At 44.4% G+C, this 21,136-nt stretch overlaps 1 protein-coding gene across 1 annotated transcript in view; it reads right to left on the bottom strand.

Moving 5' to 3' along the window:
- Positions 1-21,136, bottom strand: part of ZFYVE9 (zinc finger FYVE-type containing 9) — a 676,896-nt gene that overhangs the window by 375,103 nt on the left and 280,657 nt on the right. The window contains exon 4 of the mRNA XM_078670659.1: positions 12,100-14,186. Coding sequence (XP_078526785.1) covers positions 12,100-14,186 — 2,087 coding nt within the window. The remainder of the gene's footprint in view (positions 1-12,099; positions 14,187-21,136) is intronic.

A 21,136-nucleotide genomic window follows, 5' to 3' on the forward strand; every position in this document is an offset into this window, starting at 1 on the left:
ACTCATTCCCTAGATACACTCTGATTTTAACAGAATGTATCATTCGAACCAAAACCAAATTACCATCTCGCTAAGAGTCTCAAACAAGAAGTCCTCAAATTACAGTCAAGAACTGCTGTGCTACTGTTTTCTGGGATTAGACATGAGTGTCCATTACAACTGAATATTTCCAATTTATCCAGACAAAACACAAAAAAAGTGTAAAAAAAGTATAATCCTCATCTTGACATGTGAGCCCAGTGACTATTCAGATAGCAATTATCTTACATTAGAGTCACATGCTTCAATTACAATGCGTGTTAAGGCGTATCCAAGAGGGATCACAACATTGTCACACACTGTGTTTGATCCTATTCATGGCAAATACATTATATCTAGCCACAAGCCAGACTTCAATAAAACCTGCCTATATCCATACTTCATCCAACATTGATATCATCTCAGTTAGCATTGCTGATATCTCACATATATGTACCTAAAACGTATTGCCTTTCTTGGTCAATGTTGAGCCCCTGCTCTACAGTTTTTAAAATCATGATCCATCGGGCTTCACTCTGTCTTAACATGAGTTCCCTATTGCCCCCTCTATGGTTGGTTGGTATCATTTGCAGCCCATGGAACCTAAACTGTAGATGTTTACCTTGTGCCATACATTTACACATATGTTGGGCAATCGGGTATCTCATGTCCCACTGTTTCACTGCACTAAAGTGTCAAGTATTTCTCTCTCTCACTGGTCTGATTGTATTCCCTACATACATTTTGCCACAATCACATACAAGTACATATTCTACATATTTCGTTGTGCAGTCAATAGGAGTCTTGATCTGCAATGCACGTGAACCATTAAAGCTGAATTCCTTGACCTTACCTAGAGCCAGTTTACACATAGTGCAATGTCCGCATTTAAAGAAGCCACTGCTTCTTGAGTGTAGCCATGTCCCACGTATTGGTGGTGTCAGGTAACTGGGGCTCAAAATATTTCGGATCGTACTCCCTTTCTAATATGTGATGCTAAGTCATGCTCTCACAAACGTTTGTAAATCCCTGTCCATCGTCAGTAAAGTCCAATGTTTGTTCAATATGTTGTACAGCTTATGTGAATAGGGGTGATAGTTGGTAATCAGTCTGATCAAGCCGCCCTTCTCCTTCCTGCTTGTGTCTTTCTGGTCCTTCAGTGTCAGCATGATTCAGTTTTCGTGCTCTCGTATCTCCCTTATTAACCACTTCCTCACTGTAACCACGTTGCACAAAACGCTCCTTCATGTCCCTCAGGCTCATGTTCAAAATTGCTTGCTTGGGATATGGCGAGATGGAGATCAAACCAATAGATGAGAGGTAGAGGTATTGGGAAAGAAGGTAAAATTCTGCCTTGAGAAAGTAGGAAAGCAAAAAGCAGAATGATAATGTGGAGAATGAGAAGGCTAATTTATAAGAGTGACCAACAAGGTCATACAAAATGGTCACAAAATGATTTTGGCTGGGAGAATAATTGTGGAGCTTGAGTTAGATATTAGGGCCAAACAAAGGGAAAGTGACATTGAGTGTAGGTGGATAAAGGGTTATACATTTGATGGAAGAGAGAACCTTGAAAGGCAGATATTAAAGCTAATGGTGTGGGAAGGGTCGACTTGGAAGAACAGGCTTGTGGTAAGGATCTGAGGATTGTTAAGAAAGTAAGGCTACCTTAATTCAAAACTGAAATGAGTAAGTTTAACTCTGTGTGGCTGCTGGGTTTAGGAGAGAAAGTGCTTGATTTTTCAATAAGCTTGGGAAGCAAGAGATTCATGCACATTACGTGGCTTCTTCTGTGCATAAATGGTGGCCAATACCAGGCAGGATCAAAGCTTTCTAAGGACATATTGGCTCCTAAGTTCTTTTGCTCAGGCTTGGAATCATATTGCTACGAGAACAACCTATGCTTTTCTTGGGCTTACCTAGCCAGCAAATACATTCTTTCTTCTTCCAACTGTGTCACTGGTGCCAATATCTGTTAATGGTATGCCAGCATACGACCAGTTATTTCGAGTGTTTGGAATGAGGAACTAACTGGTAATGCCTAGCAAGTGTCAAGCAAGAGTTATGCTGGGTTGTAAGAATTCTGATGAGTATGGGAAGGACGACACTAATAGAATGCACTCCGGATAGAATGACAAATGATCGTACAATTATCTGCTGAGCTTCTGTTTACTTATTTTATATTATGTTCATAATGAAGAGGTCAACAAACATGCTTTTTGACAATTAAGTAAGCAGTGCTAGAAAGTACCATAGGTGTTTGTAGCATCAACATTTACATTTTGTGTACAAATAGTACAAATATAAAGGTTGTTTGTACAGGGAAGATTTATGGATGTCAAAGGTGCAGTATGTGAAAGTAGAATAATTTAAGATGAGACAGACGGCTTTCTTTTTCCAAGGGTCATAGTCTTTGATTGTCTCCGGGGGAAGATGGCGGCCGGCTAGGAAGCCAGGTCGGGAGCTCCGTATGACATGACCGCAGGAAACTAAAAAATCGTGGCGAAAAAGAACGTCCAGCATGGATTTACCCATACCTAACCCTACCTAATCGATACATGAACCTCATAGGTAATTTGATTTTTCCCTTTTCTTCAAGGATATAACGCAAAATCTAAAACAACGAGCCCAAAAGAAAAAGCAGTCAATGAAACCGGAGACAAACAAGAGCAGTCATAAATCCCAAATACCAAGAATGAGTGAAGGCAACGGTGGAAACAGAGGATACTCTTACCTCTACTCGTTCGGTCCGCTCCCTCAAGGAAAGCTGAGAGCGACGATAACCCCCTACATAAGTCTATGGACCGCTGCGATTGAAGCACGGAGGAGTTTCCAGAAGGTAGCGAGCAGAGTCCCTTTCCTTTTCTGGGGGAAAGAGGGCAGCGGCAGTGTTCGCGCTCGCGCTGTGGCAGGGAGGAGCACCGAGGGCATGTTGAGCGTGCTGTCTAACTAGCAGAGGAAGGTAGAGGAGGGGAGCGGTACAACCCAGCACAGCACAACCGGGGGAATTCTTGTCGGGAAACTGGTGGAGCCTCGACCGACTGAGGCGGGGTACTCGGGAAAGACGACGGAGGCCCTACAGCCCACAAGTCACTTGAGAGTGAGAGAAAGCAGGCAATAGAAACGGCTTCTTTAACGGAAAGTGCACAGCACCCCTCGGTTTTAAGATCTGACCGCAGGACAGCGAAGAAATCCCGGGAATTCATCGTGCCCCCAGCTGCTGCAGAGGCGGGACTAATCACCCCAAAAGGAGCAGAAGGAGAGAAAGGAGCAGTGGCAGTGGAATCCGAAGCTCGGCAGCGGATGAAAAGGGTAAGCAGGTTTGAGGGTAATAAAGGCAGAGATGTTGGAGGCAAGACCTTAAAGGACCGAGGTGGGGTGGGGGGGGGGGGGAGGATACAGAACAAGTATTAAACATAGAGGGGTGTTGTGCAACATCAGAGGGTGGGAGGGGAGCACTTGCAGATGCTGGGGAAGATAGATCAGATGAGGGTAGATCAAGCTACTGCCTGAGAAACAGACAGTTCTTTAAACACACCCCTTCACTATCAATTAAACAGACCATTGCTCCCCGAAGCACTAAAAGGAGGACCAAGAAACACGCCAAAGCAGATACACATTCTCTCACCTCCAAGAGGAAATCCCTGAAAGAACAAGCATTTGCAATGCAATAGGTCTCGCATTATGAAAGTTTGAGCTATTGGTCTTGTAAATTACAATTTTTTTATTTATGTGTTGATTTTGAAAATAGCTAAATTAATAGCTTTGTCATTTTCAATGCCAATAGTTATAACTTTTGCACATGTGACGACTATAGCATTTGTAATGCAACATGTTTTGTATTTACGTGACTTAGATGTATTGATATTACAAATAGCAACGGCTTTTAATTTTTTTAAATAATTAATACTTAAATAAAAGTGATTGTAATTTATATTGGCAATAGCTTAAACTTTTGTAAATAACGTTTGTGAAGATTATGTTCAGTGTATTTTATTGTGATGAAAATCCAAGAACAGAAGTGAAATAACATCTTTTTGTGACATTTGTAATAAAGCTTGAAACATTGAGAGAACATAATTGAACCAGTTGTTGTTGAATGGTTGCACAGATTGATGCTGTGGTGGTGGTGCTGCTGAGTTTTCTCTGATTCTGCACCCTGAATCTGCACCCTGAATCTGCACCCTGAATCTGCACCCTGAATCTGCACCCTGAATCTGCACCCTGAATCTACACCCTGAATCTACACCCTGAATCTACACTCTGAATCTACACTCTGAATCTACACTCTGAATCTACACTCTGAATCTACACTCTGAATCTACACTCTGAATCTACACTCTGAATCTACACTCTGAATCTACACTCTGAATCTACACTCTGAATCTACACTCTGAATCTGCCCCCACAATCTGCCCCCACAATCTGCCCCCACAATCTGCCCCCACAATCTGCCCCCACAATCTGCCCCCACAATCTGCACCCACAATCTGCACCCACAATCTGCACCCACAATCTGCACCCACAATCTGCACCCACAATCTGCACCCACAATCTGCACCCACAATCTGCACCCACAATCTGCACCCACAATCTGCACCCACAATCTGCACCCACAATCTGCACCCACAATCTGCACCCACAATCTGCACCCACAATCTGCACCCACAATCTGCACTCTGCGCTCTACATATGGTATGTTATGCTTACATACGTTCCATATATTATCCATGTATATGCCACATTTAGTTAAGAATATATGTTCTGTTTAGTTACATTACTTTGTTTGTATACCCTTTTATGCTGCTCTAAAGTTATTTCAATGGGTGAAATGCGGAGCCTGGGTAGCAGGAAGGAGAAGAAAACAGTACAACTTAACAATACTAAATATATTGTAACAAACACAAAACGCTCGATTTCAAAGTGCTGTTGTTTCAGCTGCTGTATTGTAATTGTTGTTGATAGTTTAAGAATCTTCTAATAAACGACTAACGACCAAGTAAAACGGTTAAAAGGAAATGTAAAGAAAAAGAAAACAAAGGGAAAACAAGGCAGTGCTGGGAGGGGGGCTGCGCACCAACTGAAGTGCTCTGGTTGCACGGCCTGCGGCCGTGTGAAGTGATAAGCCTTTGAAGTATGTCATGGCGCCTGAGGGGAGAGCAGAGTTCTGATGGCAAAGTTAGGGGAGGAGAAGTAAAGGCTGTGTTTGCGAGGGGAGGTGCTGGTGTGGGAGGAGTGCTGCTACGGCCTGGGGGAAGCTGGCTATGCAAGTTTATGGCCCAAAAGCGCGTGCCTGTGGCCACGTGAACTTCATGAAAACGCCAGCAAAAAGCTGGTGGTTTCATGAGGATTTTGAGCACTTGAATTCTCGATCCCTCAATGCGCTTGCGCGCATTGTAGGTCACGAGACCTAAAAAGGGGGGGGTCGGGGACCCAACAGGACAACCTCTCAGAATAACCCCCTCCCTAAGATCTTTTTTCAAAGTACAGCAACAGACACAGGAACAGGTGCCGACCAAACGCAAGTCACAAAATATAGAACCTGCCACAGCCCCTGTAGCAAGACAAGGTCTATCACTCACAGCAACCAACACTATCTCGACCCCACGAACAGGGACAGAATATAGGATGGAATTCGACCAAAGCGACTCTACAGAGGGACTACCTCAAAATGTACCTAACTCCACTGTCAAGGGGGCATCTGTTTTGCACCCCGCACCATCCCTGCAACAAGCTGAGACACAAGAAAACGAAGACACACAAAACACTTCTCACACTCCTAACTCAACAGACCGAATTCTAGAAAAAATGTTGATTGAAATGAGAGCAAAATTCGCAGTCTCAGAAGTCAATCAGAGTAAAATTAGGGAGGTGTGTGAAGTATTGGACACTAAATTTAATGCCCTTAGTAACCAAGTTACTGCAGTGGAGTCAGAGGTTGGGGCCTTGAGTAAAAGAGTAAAAACAAATCAAAAGGAAATAAGGGCGCTGAGAGAAAGTGACAAGACCACAAAAGAAAAATTGGAATCATTGGAAAATTAGGCGAGAAAGAACAACTCAAGAACATACCAGAAGGCCAAGAAGGAACAGACGTCAAAAAATGTATAGTTCAACTCCTAGAGGAACACTTCCCGTGGACAAAAACGGCAGGGTTGGAAGAGTATATACAAAGGGCACACCGCGATCCCTTTGGGGAAATAAAGAGAGGAAACACCCTAGGAAAATACTAATACATTTTAAAACATATACCCTTAAGGAGAGAATTCTGAGTGAGGCCTTAAAAAATGGCCCCCAGGACAAGGGAGGATGGTCTTTCAGGATCCGGTCGGATAACTCGAAAGCTACTCAGGACAGGCAGTGGGAATTAGGCTAACACATGCAAGAATTAAGAAGCCTGGGAGCTACTGTGCAGATAAAATTCCCAGCAGCACTCCGAATCATGTGGAGAAACAAGATGCACAACATAAGAGAGCCAGCTGAAGTCGCACATTTTCTCGAACAAATGAAGGATCAAGCGAGAGGTCAGTCAGACCCAAAACACTGAAAGTAGAAGCAAAAAAAGGGAGAAAAAAGTAAAAGAAAAAAAAGGATACTAAGTGAAGGACACTAAGTGAAGGGCGTTGCGTACTAAAAAGGTCATATACGGAGCTCAAAGAGGGCCAATATTGCAGCCCAAAGAAGACAAGAGGGAGGCTTCCCCAGGGTGGGCCAATTTTAACCACATGAAGAAGAAAACAAAAAAAAATGTACACAAGGGTGGGGAGCAAAATAGGGGAAAAAAAAAAGAAAAAAGTCCTCAAATGAGAAAGGAGAAATCAGGAACCGCCAAATGCAGTTAAAGGCCCGGTGAAAAGTATGGCAAAGAAGAGGAATAATGGTGAATAGAGTCAATAAACTGTCTTGGAATGTAAACGGACTCAGGACCCCAAGTAGAAGGCGTCGGATCTTAGAATACCTGAAGGTAATAGACAGCGAAATCATAATTTTACAAGAAACACACCTCTTAAAAAAGGAATGGGAAGAAATTATGAAAAACCGAACTGGGTAGATTGTTTCGTCTGCACAAACCAAGAATGCGTCGTAAAATGAATAGCAATACTCTTTAAAAAATCATTAAAAGCCAGAATTGAGAAAGTAGAACTAGATAAAAAAAGGCAGGTGGGCGGTCACTAGGGTAAAAATCCATAATAACCCTACACTATTGCGGGCTACTATGGGCCCAATATGGATTACCCAACCCCCCTACAAAACCTGTATGCTCAACTAATAGCAGCTACTGCCCGTGTAATACTAGGGGGGGGGGACTTTAACGTAATCCCAGATCTTAAACCGATCGTTCCCCTCCACTGAGACATTCAAATCTGCCTAGAATGAGGGATTGGCTGGGGATCTGCAAAAGAGACCTAGGACTGGTGGACATCTGGAAAGGAAAAGGAGACAAAAAACATGCATTCAGATTCAAGAATAAAAAATGAGATCTGCAGTCCAGAATAGACTACTTTTTAGTAGACAAAGCCCTGGTAGACAGCATACAAAAGGTTGAGCATCTGCCGGCGCATCTGTCCGACCATTCCGCTGTAATATTAAAAACACATTTAGGGAAGGACAAACCAAGCTCAAGGTGGACGGTGGATCGCACCATTTTAAATGACCCGCAGAATATAGCAGAACTTAAAACTGAGACAGTTGCCTATTTTGAAAACAAAGAGGGAACCTCACCGCAAATTACGTGGGACGCATACAAGGCAGTAATTAGGGGGAAGATACTAAGCTTGGCAACACACAAAACAAAAACAATAAAACAAGAGATAGGGAATGTAGAAAACATCATAAATAAATTGGACGCAGAACTAGAGGTTGAAGAAGACGTAGGTAAAAAAAGGAAATTAGAAGCCGACAGGGGGAAACAAAAGAAAAACCTAGCAGGACTAGAGAGTATAGTGAGAGAGAGATGGGAAGTGAGTAAATTGTCTCACTATGAATATGGGGAAGGGTGCAGTAAGTTGCTGGCTTGGAAAACAAACCCTGACTCTACTAGAAACAAGATAGTCAATATCCAGCCACAAGGTGCCACTGAACCGAGCTCAGAGGAAGCGGTGATAATGAAAGAATTCATAAAATTCTTCACAGAATTATATACGGAGGACACTAATCCTACAAACATGCTACTTAAGGAATATCTAGAAGCCTAGGATCTCCCAAGATTAAAAATGAGGAAAAGGAAGATTTAAAATCTGAAATTACAAGGGAGGAAGTAAGAGAAGTGTTGAAAGGCCTAAAGAGAGGGTCAGCGGCAGGGCCAGACGCACTTCCAAATGAATTATACCCCAAGCTCAGTGAGGTCCTGACCCCCCCTCTCACAGTCTTGCTAAACATAATCTACCAAGAAAAAGAGAAACTCTCAGAATCCTGGAACGATGCGACAATAAATATTATATTAAAGCCGGGGAAAAATCCAGCAAAATGTGAGTCCTATCGTCCAATTTCTTTACTGAATTGTGACTACAAAATATTCACACAAATCATGGCAAAAAGGCTAGGGAAAATAGCCGGAACATTGATCAAGGTAGACCAGAAAGGGTTCATGATGGACATACAACTGCATGACTTAATACACAAGCTTATTGGGGCCATAGATATAGCAGTGACAGAAAAACTCCCTTTGAATATAATTACCCTCGACGCTGCTAAAGCCTTTGACAGGGTGAACTGGGACTTCCTAAATAAAGCATTAATTGAGCATAACCTAGGAGCCAAGTTCCAGGGAATGGTCAAGGAATTGTATAGAGCGCCTAAGGCCAAGGTCCTAATCAACGGGGGGCTAACTGAAAACATCGAGATAAAGAGAGGGACGAGGCAGGGTTGTCCCCTTTTCCCGCTACTCTTTAATCTATATATCGAGCCTCTGGCAAACAGTCTTAGAAGTCATCCAAGTATAACTCCGTTCAAGCACCAGGGGTGGGAGAAGAAAGTCGCTCTATATGCTGACGATCTTTACTAACAACTATGAGGGCTCCATTACACCAATAGTAGAAACTTTGTCTAAATTTGGGGAGGTATCCGGCTACCAAACAAACCAGACAAAAATAGAAATCATGAGCTGGAACTCCCCGATCAACAACACTCACACCAGGGAGAAAATTAGATATCTAGGAATAGACTTAATTAAAGATCTGGACAAAATGGCCAAGATAAACCTTGATAGAATTAGTGCCGAGGTTAGAAAACTTTTAAAAGCTTGGGGAGGTCTACCCCTCACTTTTCTCGGAAAATCTAACATAATAAAAATGTCCATACTACCCAAATTCACATATATCTTCGGTGCAATCCCACTAGAATTTAAGAGAGAATCCTTGAAGAAGATACAAGGGGAATTTGCAAACTTCATTTGGTCAGCAAAAAGCACACGAATAGCCTGGAACAAATTGAGGAGGAAAAAAGCACACGGGGGAATAGAAAGCCCAGATTTACTGGAGTACTACAGGGCCTTCCAGTTTAAGACCATAAGGGTACTTTTGAAAAACTATGAACAATATCCGGAATATCTACAAGCATTGGCAGGAAAGAGTGGACACTTCCTATACAAATTTGGCCACCCGAAGTACTTTAAAAAAGTAAAACTAAATAACCTCAAATCAGCAGCGAAATTGTGGTACCAAATAAGAAGCACCCTAAATATACCTTACTAGAGTGAGTTCGCTCCAATATGGGACTCTCCTGGAACACCAGAATGCCTTAAAGACAGCTTGGCAACTCCATTGAAAACAGCAGGCATCAAGGAATGGGGTCAATTAATGGCTGGTAATACCATTGTAGACTGGGAAACTCTGACAACAAAGACAAACACGTCGCTTGCAAAATTCAAGTACTACCAGCTCTCTAGTTGGGCAAAAACATTGAAGGAGAACAAAAGTGGTAACACTGCCATAGAAACAGAGATGATAAAGAACACTCCCATAAAAAAAGAAATATCCTGCTGGTATTGGGCCCTTATTTTGGCAGGGGCGGAGAACTTCCTGATTCCAGAGGCGACCTGGGGAAAAGAGCTGCCATCGCTGGAGGTCCAGAAACTGTGGCAAGTATCTATGGAAAAATGTTGGTCAATAGTGAAATCCGCTGCTTTAAGGAGGAACCATCTCTTTACCACCCATAGAGCTTACTGGACCCCGAAGAGGCAATCTAAATTCGGCAGCCCAAATACAAAAAGCTGCCCCAAATGCGGATTGGAGAAAGCAGAGGATATACATATGTTTTGGCAGTGCCCCCAGCTCGACAAATTTTGGCAGGAAGTGGGTAAGACTCGAAACACTACTGAGAAGAGCAACGAGATGTAAGTATGGATCTTGTTATTTTTGGGGTGACTAGATATGCTGGCCCAAATATCTTAACGAAAAAAGAAGAAAACCTTCGGTTTATGTTAATCCTGCTGGCACGAAGGGAACTCTGTATTAAGTGGGTAAGCTGGCACCGCCGACGCACCGAGAATGGGTAGCCTCAGTAAATAGAATAAATAAGATGGACAGGAAAGGGAAACCCAGTAGGAAGTATAACTTTTGGGAAATATGGGAGGACTCTCAGGACGCCTCCTAAGGGATATCCCCTTACTGTACACTACAGATAGGGCAAAATCTGATGATTATGCGATGGCAAAATGCCTGTGTGAGTGACCTGGATGGTCAGCTCACCCAGGTTGGAACACATTTATTGAATTGGGTTATGGAAACAAGGGGACCCCCCTCTGAACACACTTACAGGGAGACTCCCCAAACCCAAACACCCAGTACACAAAAGGGGCGGTGAAGGAACAGAGCAGAGAAGCGGGTCCCTGAAAACTCTGTATACTTACTATTGCAAAATGAGGATTAAAAAAAAATTAAAAAAATTAAAAAAGATGAGACAGACGAATGGAATGGTTCTTACCAGACGAACGCCCGATTCTAGCTTCTCATAAATTAGTAATCTCAGCATATTGTGACGAGAATACCGGTTAAAATAACACATAAATGATGATTTCTAAGAGCCAACAGAATGTTGTCAGGTAGGAGAGAGTCTGAACGTCTCATGTTGTTTGTATTCTCATCAAGTTTATTTTGGTACTGTTACTTCATGTCAATTGTTTTTGTAAGTTTGTTTTTAGTAAAAGTTCCCAGCATAAGCTTCACAATTCCCATAGTCTGTTCCTTTTAGAAGCCTAAATTGGGAGAGGATGTAGCTTTACGGCTGGAGCTGTCGACCTTGAAGCTGGGGAACTGAGGTTGAGTCTCGGCAACGACGCTCAACATCCTGTGATTAGGGGCAAATCACGTAATCTCCCAGTGCCTAATAAAAAATGAATGTGTCCTTGTGTAACAAATCTGGTGCTCATGTAAAGCACTCTGATACGTGATATCTTCGGGTCTTGTTTGTGCTATGAAAAAAAAGAATGAATTCATTGTAGTATAAAAAAAACTGCTCAAGACGTGACCAAATGGCTGACAGAATTCAATTGTAGGCTACCTTTGCCTACTTGAGACTAATTAATTAGCATATGTGCAGATGCTGTTACTCTTACCAGACAGCACTCACAGTGCGTAAGCACAGACAGACATGGCCCTTACATATGTTTATAAATTATTACAGCTAGGAGTCTTCCCCTACATATTTTTGATAGAAAGTAGAAGTGGAGCAAATTGTATGCATTCTCTTCTACAGCTGGTTGTCAAGTATGGTGACGTCAGATACCTCCATTTTCAAGATTACAAACTTGTTATAACTGACTGATTTAGGTCATCCCGCCAACACCTGTTTCTGAATCCCCAATAACAATGAGTGGCTCCCCACAAAGACTTGTAAAATCTTGTTTAAAAAGGAAAATAGACCTTCTTGATACACCACTCTGTTTCCAAGAAACCTTTCAAGACGCTTAAATGTAGGGTCAAGCCGGAAAATAACATATTTAACATACCACAAAAACAGAGGCCAGTAGAATAGACCCCTAGAAAAAACACTTGTGCCAAGGGGAAACTTGAAAACCTAGATTCTAACATTGACCACACACTGGCATTATTTATTACTCATGTCTGCCTCTGAAGGCCGACTTACCTTCCCGCATGCTCTGCAGTGATGTCTTCTCTTTGTGAAAGTGAACTTAGCCTCACACTTCATACAGTTTGGTGCCTTTGAATCGGGTACCCACACCGGAGCCACCTCTCCCAGAGTGGTAAATGGCTTTCTTGTGGGGACTCCATATTGATCAACTAAAAGGTCATTGTCTGGACTATCGGGTGTTGCAGCAATGCAAGGACTAGTGATGATCCCAGCGTCAAACTCCCCGAAATGTTGTCCATTAGATTCGGGAGGTGGACTATTTACTGATTTCCTATCATGACATTTATCAGCTGCATGACTGTCCCCCAATTTTGCTTTACAAAGTCCATTTTTATTTTTACTGGTAATCCCGCAGTTTGGGGGTACCAGGTCACTTTGTAAATGGTCTGACAAAGGCTTTGGAATTGGCAGTTTAAGATTTGTGGGTTGTTTAGGCCGGGCACCACCAAAAGGAACACTTGTGGTGGGCAGATTTGACGTTTTTGGTGATGTTGGGCCTTGCACTGCTGGCGCTTGATTGCAAATATTATGTGCATAGTTTTTCTTCATTTGGTCACCACTGCTGTGCACAAGCATGTCCCTCCCCTCTAAAGACTCATCAACTCTTTGTTGTTCATAAATAGTGATGTAGCTTTCGGACTTGCTCTCCTCAATCTCTTTCTCCTCGGTTACTGAATCTTCTTTAGAGGGTAAAGTCTTTGGAATTGGAGACACCACTGAGTTTTGTATTCCATAGGAATGACAACCATTTGACAGAGTATCTCCTGTTGATCTACTGAGAACAACAGAGAGAATGGATTCTTCTAGCTCACTCGTACAAGTTTCTTCTACCTCCATACACGGACATGATTCCATTTCGCGGTGTCCCTTCTCTCTGGGGGTGCCAGGTGGCTCTTCAAAGATTGGTTTTTCCTCAAGCCTTTCATCATCTGCCATTTTCTGCTCTTCGCTCATTCCATTCAGCAAAGACCCTTTACCATTAGCCATTTGCTGAGGTTCAGAGAAGTGCTCTTCATGGCTGGATAATCCCAAGTTACATGGACTGTTCTGCTCTTTACCAACTTCAGTTTCCATTCCACTGACATGATGATCAGCAATTAACAGATTCCCGTCCTCATCCCTCTCAGACACACCAGAATGCATGTCAGAGAGGTTAGGCTCTACCACTTTCAAAGGTGCTGTAACTGTTGTGGCTTCGGTGCAAAATTCACTGATTGAGCTCACATCACTTGAATGCAGAGGTTGCTTTTTGACTTCGGATTGTGTTACCAGAGTGATGGTTCTTCTAGAAGAATCTTCATCTGATGCACAACTCTCATGCATGTTAACTGCTTCATCTATGGTTTTCTGTGACAAAGTCACTGAATTCATGCCTGGAGTTTTAAGTCCGTTATATAGAGAATCTTTACCTCTAATATTTTCACAATTCAACTCCAAGTTGAGACTTGTATTGGCTACACTGTCCACGGATTTATTACTAGAATGACTAACCAAATTTTCTTTAAAAAGTTGCTCATTTAGCAATATTTGGTGGACCTCTAGATTGGCATCTCCAAATGTAGGACCATTCGCAGTTACACTCAGCTGATCACATTGTCTATTTTTAAAGTCTGGTGCAAGACCAACAGAATCCACAAGAGTACCACTGTTGGAATTGTTACAGCTTAGCAAATCCCCACTTGGTAGCGTCCTATTGTCACAGTTGTGCGTGAATGCTACTATATGTACATTTTTCTCTTCTGGGAAGCAGGTTACGTCTGCACACACTTTTTCGGATGTCTCGGTGGAGCTGTTGCAGAGGGCATCAAGTCTACTGCTTTTGTTATTTAATGGATCCTCTGCCATGGTCTGATCACCAATCAACATTGTGGGTTCTTCTGCCCTGCCTTTGCCATTAGCAAAATGTCCTGTACTCTCCATAGACGAAGGCGCCAAGGTGATCGATTTGATGATCTGGTGTTGTGTCTCAACAGGTACTTGACTCAAACTGGTCAGGGAAGGATTGCAAGACAGCCGGTGGGAGGGAGGGTCCAGAATTTGACTCCACTTTGCATTCGAAAAGCGGGATGCGATGCTCTCATCTGGAAAACAAATATTTTAATGTTAAGCACATAGGAAATACCCTGGATAAGAAATCTGTTATATTTGCACATTTTAGGTCCAAGCATTTTTCACCGTTTGGCCACCTTAAAGAGGTGCAAACCTTTCTTGACATAGTGGAAATGCAATTAGAATGCCACCGCCCTCTATTGTTATAGAAGCTTCATTGTGAAAGGAAGTCTGTGGCAAAGTCGGAGAACAGTATGAGGAAAGGCAACATTGGTGAGTAATGAACAACTTCATTTAGTAGCGCAGAAGAACAATTGCTACTTACCTGTAAACAGGTGGTTTCCAGTATTAGTGTCTTTCATAGATTCACATGCTTGAATATTTACCGTCGCCGAAGTGGGAGCGATAAAATCCTAATAAAAATATGTATGTATAAACATAATACATAAAAATATACACTAGAAATAGTTGCAAATACCAAGTCATAATTTCCCATAGGAATACACGGAGAGAAAGAAAAAACTTTGCAACATATCACTGTCATTATGTTAGTCCAAACTACAGCCAATCAGGTGCAAGCACCCTTCCAGAACCTTCTCCTCAGAGGCTCAGGCCCTCAGATTTTCATAGCACAGTAGTGACAAAAGAGTCTAGGAGGAGAAGCGAACCTCTGTGGGGAGGCGGGTGGGTCGCATGTGAATCTATGAAAGACACCAATACAAGAGAACCACCAGTTTACAGGTAAGTAACAATTGTTCTTCTCCAGAATTAGGGTGTCTGTCATAGATTCACATGCTTGAATAGAATAGTGAGCAGTAATAGCTGGTAACAAAAGCAAAATTAGCAAGGCATAGGCATAAAAATGCACCAAAAGCATAGCGTAGCCAGTAGGAATGAAAATATTAATAATCACAACCATATGATTACCTAAACCATATAGGTGGAGGGTAGGAAGCAGAGGCTCACCTTAGTTAAAAAGATTGAGAAGAACTACTTGTCCCACTGCCGTATCAGCTTCGTTCGTCGTTTCAAGGCAATAATGTTTCGTGAACGTGTGCCTGCTTGGGGACAGGACAGAGAAAGGAGGAGCCATCCTGCCGGAAGCGAGAAATCGCAACCAAGAAAACCTTCAAGGTGGCGTGTGAGAGCCCTGACTGTGCGAGCTCTAAAAAGAACGGAAGAAGCTGATCCGGAGTAGAATGTACAGGATGAATGTTGGCAGCCAAGCACCAGTGACAGAACCTCTTCCGTTTGAGTTTATAAGTCTTTATTGTAGATGGAGCTCTGGCATTGGCCAGAATGTCTCTGCATGTTGGCGGGATGTTCAAATGGGCAAATTCAAGGTGCTCAGGTTCCAGGCTGACAATCTGAGAGAGGAAGGGTCCGGATGACAGATCAGGCCCTCGTCCAACGTGAGGAGGTCCGCTCGAGGATGAAGGAGAATGGGATCGCACTGACACAGAAGCAGCAGTCCTGAGAACCATGCTTGTCGAGGGCATCTGGGAGCGATCAGGAGAATGTGGCACGGCTGTCTCCTCAACTTCCACAATACTCGACGAACCAGAGGAATCGGCGGAAAAGCATAGGCGAATAGACCGCACCAATCCATCGAAAGGGCATTCCCGGACGATTCTGTATGGGGAAGCCTACTTGCATAGGACGGGAATTTCCGGTTCGCAAAGAGATCCATGCTGGGATGACCCCAATTCCGAAAGATGAAGTCCAGAGTCGGCTGATGTAGCTCCCACTCGTGCGTTGATGATGCGGATCTGCTGAGGGCATCTGCTAGGATGTTCGAGATGCCCGGTAGATGAACCGCTGTCAGGGTAACGCGGTGTCAAAGCACCCAATCCCAGATATCCTGTGCCAGACGAGACAGGAGAGGAGATTTGGTGCTGCCCTGCTTGTTCCCGTAGTGCATACTGGTAGTATTGTCCGTTTGGATGGGCACCGACTCTCCCTGGATCAGAAGATGGAACGATTTGAGAGCCAGAAAGATGGCCATCAGCTCCAACCAGTTGATGTGCCAGGAGCGTTGGGCCGGAGTACATTTGCCCTTGATGGACAGCCCTTAAAGGGGTGCTCCCCAACCTTCTAAGGAAGCATCCGTGGTCAGAGTGAGGTCCGGAAAGGTGGCGAGGAATGAAGTCCGGGCAGCCATGTTGGACGGCTGTGCCCACCACTGAAGAGCCGCTCTCATCCGGGCAGTCACATGAACGAGATCCTTGAAGGAGCAGGTGACCTGCCGGCATTGACTGTCTAATTCTTCCAGAATAGGACGACTCCTGAGCCTGCAGTTTGGTATCAGAGAGATGCAGGAGGACCCATTCCCATAAAAGATTTCAACATACGAACAGAAACGGACTTTTTTGAACAAAGAAGGGACACTAGGCGTAGAATTCTCAGTTGTCGCTCGTGAGACACAAACGCTGTGGCTAGTGACGCATCCAGAGTGGCACCCAGAAAAGTCCTGCAGCGGGATGGGTCGACCTGAGACTTCTCGGCATTGATTGAGAGGCCAAGGGATTGAAATAAGTCCTGGCAGAGTTGAGTGTCTCGAGAAAGCTAGCTGTGAGACTACTTGATGAGACAATCGTCTAGGTATGGAAAATTTGAACGCCTTGAAGACGTAGATAGGCCACTACTGGGGCCAAGACCTTTGTGAAGACACGAGAGGTGAAGCGTAGGCCGAAAGGTAGCACGGTGGATTGAAAGTGTCTCCGCCTCACTCAGAAGCGTAAGTACTTCCAGTGACGAGGAAGAATTGGCACATGGAAATAGGCGTCCTGGAGTTCGATGGTTGTCATGAAGTCGTCCTTGCAGAAGGCGTAGAATCTCTATCAGTGTGAGCATGGGGAAAGACTGGCACTTCAGGTATTTGTTCAGTGCCCGTAAATCCAGTATTGGACGCCAGTCGCCTGTCTTCCTTAGGATGAGGAAAAACCGGGAAAAAATTCCATTCCCCTTTGAAATTTGGGGACTACTTCGATGGCACCTTTCTGCATCATGACATGAATCTGCTGGAAAAGTTCTTTGAGGAGCGCAGGAGGCGGACCAGTTGGAGGAGTGAATTTTTTACGAACTCCAAGGCGTGGTCCTTTGATACAATGTCCAGTGCCCAACGGTCCGAGGTGATTGAGGACCATTGAGAGAAGAACAGGGAGATTCGCCCTCCAACATTTTGTGGGAAAGGAAAGTCATTGCCTTTTTGAAGTGGAACCTCTGTAGGAAGATTTTACACAATAGGACTTGGAAGTGTGCTGGCGTGAGGTCTGCTGTTGCTGATTGGAATACCGTAGATTTCCCTGGTTATAGGAGCAGTATTGGCTTGATCCTCCACGAAAGGAAGAGGTGGTGCCGCGTCCACGCGCACCACGAAAGGGCTGTTTGCGGAATTGTAAAGTGCCTAAGGAGCGAGCTGTTTCCATATCTTTTTTCATCGTATGCAGCGCCTCATCAATATGCTGAGCGAATAGTGACTCACCGTCATAAGGCATGTCTAGAATTTTGGCCTGGACTTCCTGGCGGAAAGAGGTAGATCGAAGCCAACCCTGGCACCGTAGAACGGCTGCCCCTGCAAGTTGACGGAAGCCAGTGCAGGCAATATCGACGGAGCAATCGATGATCTCCTCCGACGCTCTTTCCCCTTCTTGGAGAATCTTAAGAGCCTCCGCCCTGGAGGCCTCCGGAATGTGGGCAACTAAGCTGGACATGTCAGACTACATCTGACGATCGTAGCGCCCCAGTATTGCCAAAGCGTTAGCGGCCCTAACAGTAGTGGAGGCCATAGTTGAGAATTTGCACCCAATAGCATCTAAGCGACGTCCTTTGGGATCCGGAGGAGCTGTAATTGGGGAAGATGGATTTCTGGAACAGTGCTGGGCGGCCTGCGTGACTACAGAATCTGGTTTAGGCTGCACCACCAAGCAAGCTGGAGAACCCTGGGGCGCTTTATACTTTTCTCCAATCGTGGCAGTTGCGCAGGGATGGATTTAGGCGTTTGCATCAACTTGACTCCTTCATTCCAGATGAAGTCGATGATTGGGACAGTACGAACTTGCTTGAAGGGTTGACTCTTAAAGTCATACAGAAAAAAGTCTTCTTCCCTTGAACCATGGGAAGTTTAAAGCCGAGTGCCGCCCTATCCATGAGTTGATGGAAGCCTGCAATGTCAACAGGAGGGGATACCCTGGAGTCACAGAAGGCGGGGACGGCGTTTGGATTTGGTAGTCGTCCCAGTCTTGCATATCGCCATCACCATCCGTATCATCATCCCGCAGCTCACCATCCTCTCTATCTGGACGAAGATTAACATCCTCATCGTCGTCATACACCGTAGCATGGACCCGAATAGAAGTTGTAGTTGTAGCCGGTGGCGGTGCCGCTTTTGGTAGTGGAACAGTGGGAGGAGCTGGTGCAGGCACAGTTTCCGTAGGTAGAGGCGACCCATGACCGGATGGTGGGAAACGCTTGTGGTAATCTTCCAACATATACAGAAGATTTGTAATAAGGGAAAGAGGAAGTGACGCCGCAGGAACTTGAGTGGACGGATCTTCCTCCTGAACATACGAGTCCTCATGATCATCCCCATAGTTCTGACACTTTATGACTAGTTCAGAAGGGCTACGTGCTGCCCTGAAATTATTGTCCTCTTCATCCTCAGACACAGAGTCTGACTCAGAACCTGTCGCAAACAGGGGAGAGGGTGGCTGTGTGTCACAGGGTATGTCAAGCTGTTCCATAGGCACTTGGCGACGCTGGTGCAAAGGGTCGGCGGAGGAAACACCAGACCCGGATGAAGGAATTGGCACCAAAGGTAAGGATGCGAAGGCAGAATGCTTTACCGTCGACGGAGCCGCCGTTGATGGAGCCGCCGCCGACGAGGCCGTCGTCGATGAGGCTATCGTCGACGAGGCTATCGTCGACGAGGCTATCGTCGACGAGGCTATCGTCGACGAGGCCATCGTCGACGAGGCCATCGTGTACGAAACTCGTCGACGAGGCCATCGTCGACGAAACTCGTCCATGGAGTGGTCGACGACGAGGAGATTTTCACAATTTGTCGACGTAGATCCTGATGACGACCAGAGGCTCTTCTTCGACATCGAAGCAATGGGTATCGTCGACGAGACAGTTTTAAAACTCAGGCATACCTTAATCGACGTAGCCACCGTCGACGAACCAGAAGCCGACTGTTGTCGTCGACGAACCGGAGACGGCAGATCTCGTCGTCGGGACGATCAGACACGCTGCAGTCGACGTTTTTACACGTTTTAAGGTAGAAACGTGCTTAGAAGAAGCTGTAGACGCCCGGGGGCGTCGGCGTAGCAGGAGGAGGTGGGGACACCGCAGGAGCCTTCAAAACTGAGAGTTTCTTCTTCAAGAAGGGAGAAGGTAAATCCTGCACACTGCTACGCTTTGAGGCGGCTTTAGACGTACCGGACACCAGGCTTTCTGCGTCCGAAAGTGCTGAATCCTGGTCCTTCAGCCTTTGTAACCAGAGGAGGAGGCGACCCTCCCTATCCTTCAAGGTTTTTGTGAAGAAAGTCCTGCAGATCTTACATTTGCCTACCTCATGGTCCGGGTATAAGCAGTAAATACATTTCTTGTGGGGGTCCTCAGAATAAAGTCTCAACTTCCCACAAGAAGAACAAGGTCTAAACAAAGACTTCTTACTTGAAGACATGGTTGAAAGTACTGGAAAACCAGAGAAAAGTAGAACAACTGAGCAGAGCTCAGAGAGACTCCCTTCACACGACGTGCAGTAGAAAATCTGAGGGCCTGAGCCTCTGAGGAGAAGGTTCTGGAGGGGTGCTTGCGCCCGATTGGCTAAAGTTTGGACTAAAATAATGACAGTGATATGTTGCAAAGTTTTTTCTTTCTCTCCATGTATTCCTACATATTTTTATTGGGATTTTATTGCTATTTTATTTACCGTGAGGCTCCCACTTCGGTGACGGGGAATATTCAAGCATGTGAATCTATGAAAGACACCCTAATACTGGAGAAAATACATATATGTTAGCTTGACTTGATATTCTTTAAGTTTTTGTCTAAAGTTATAGATCATAGCAATTTGCAAAAAAATAGCCATTGCTTGCCGGCTTGCCCAATTAAGAATAGATTGGTGAGGCCGCTTGAAATGATTAAGAAATGTGTGGGTAAAAAGGTTAGAAATGTATGAAAAAAAGGGAACACACTGATTTGGACCACGCCATTTTTTACCTGCATAATAAAAACATTGGTAACAGCTCACATTAAATTGTTTAGAAATTGAAGTCAAATTGAGCACAAGTGTTTTCAGGTGTCAAAAACGATAATAAATTGGAAAATTTTGGGGTATCTTGGATTTGTCAAAACTGAGAAATTAGGTTCCAGGTGGTAGATGAAAGAACTTGAGCCTGTTACTGTGCAAAAAACACAGCCAGGCAAAGGACCACTCTGTGGTGCCATGCATGATCATTGTGAAGTTAATGAAGTACGTGGTGATCAGTCCTGTAGGAAGCGCCACACGTGAGCCACATTGGAGTGTTCACATGAAGTGAATGAGTGTGTGTATGTATGTATATGTTGCAGTGTGCAGGTGGGAGCTCATCTGTGTGTATGGGAGACACAGAATAAGCCCCTGCCAAACTAATATACAAGAGGCTGGCTATATATGCGGTTATTCGGAAGTAGATAAGCTAATCGGTTCCCACTCACCTAAGTCACCTAACAACTCAAATTCCCCCTTCCTCGATATTATCAATGCTCCCTCCGGCACTCACTGTCCCTGATCCTTGTAGGTCCTCCCAGCTGTGCTCCTAGTGAGCTGCATCAGTTCTCCACCCCAGTCCAAGATCACTTCCCTGCTCCGGTCTGTTTCAAGGGGTCTGCTCATTGCACCCATTTCTTTTTGTGCTCCCAAAACACATCCTTAACTTATATTGTACTTTTACCCAATACTGGTATAGGCCAAAGACCTAGCTACAAAAATCAGAAA

The sequence above is a fragment of the Lissotriton helveticus genome, chromosome 1_2, assembly GCF_964261635.1.
Source record: "Lissotriton helveticus chromosome 1_2, aLisHel1.1, whole genome shotgun sequence".
In the NCBI taxonomy this organism is placed as follows: domain Eukaryota; kingdom Metazoa; phylum Chordata; class Amphibia; order Caudata; family Salamandridae; genus Lissotriton; species Lissotriton helveticus.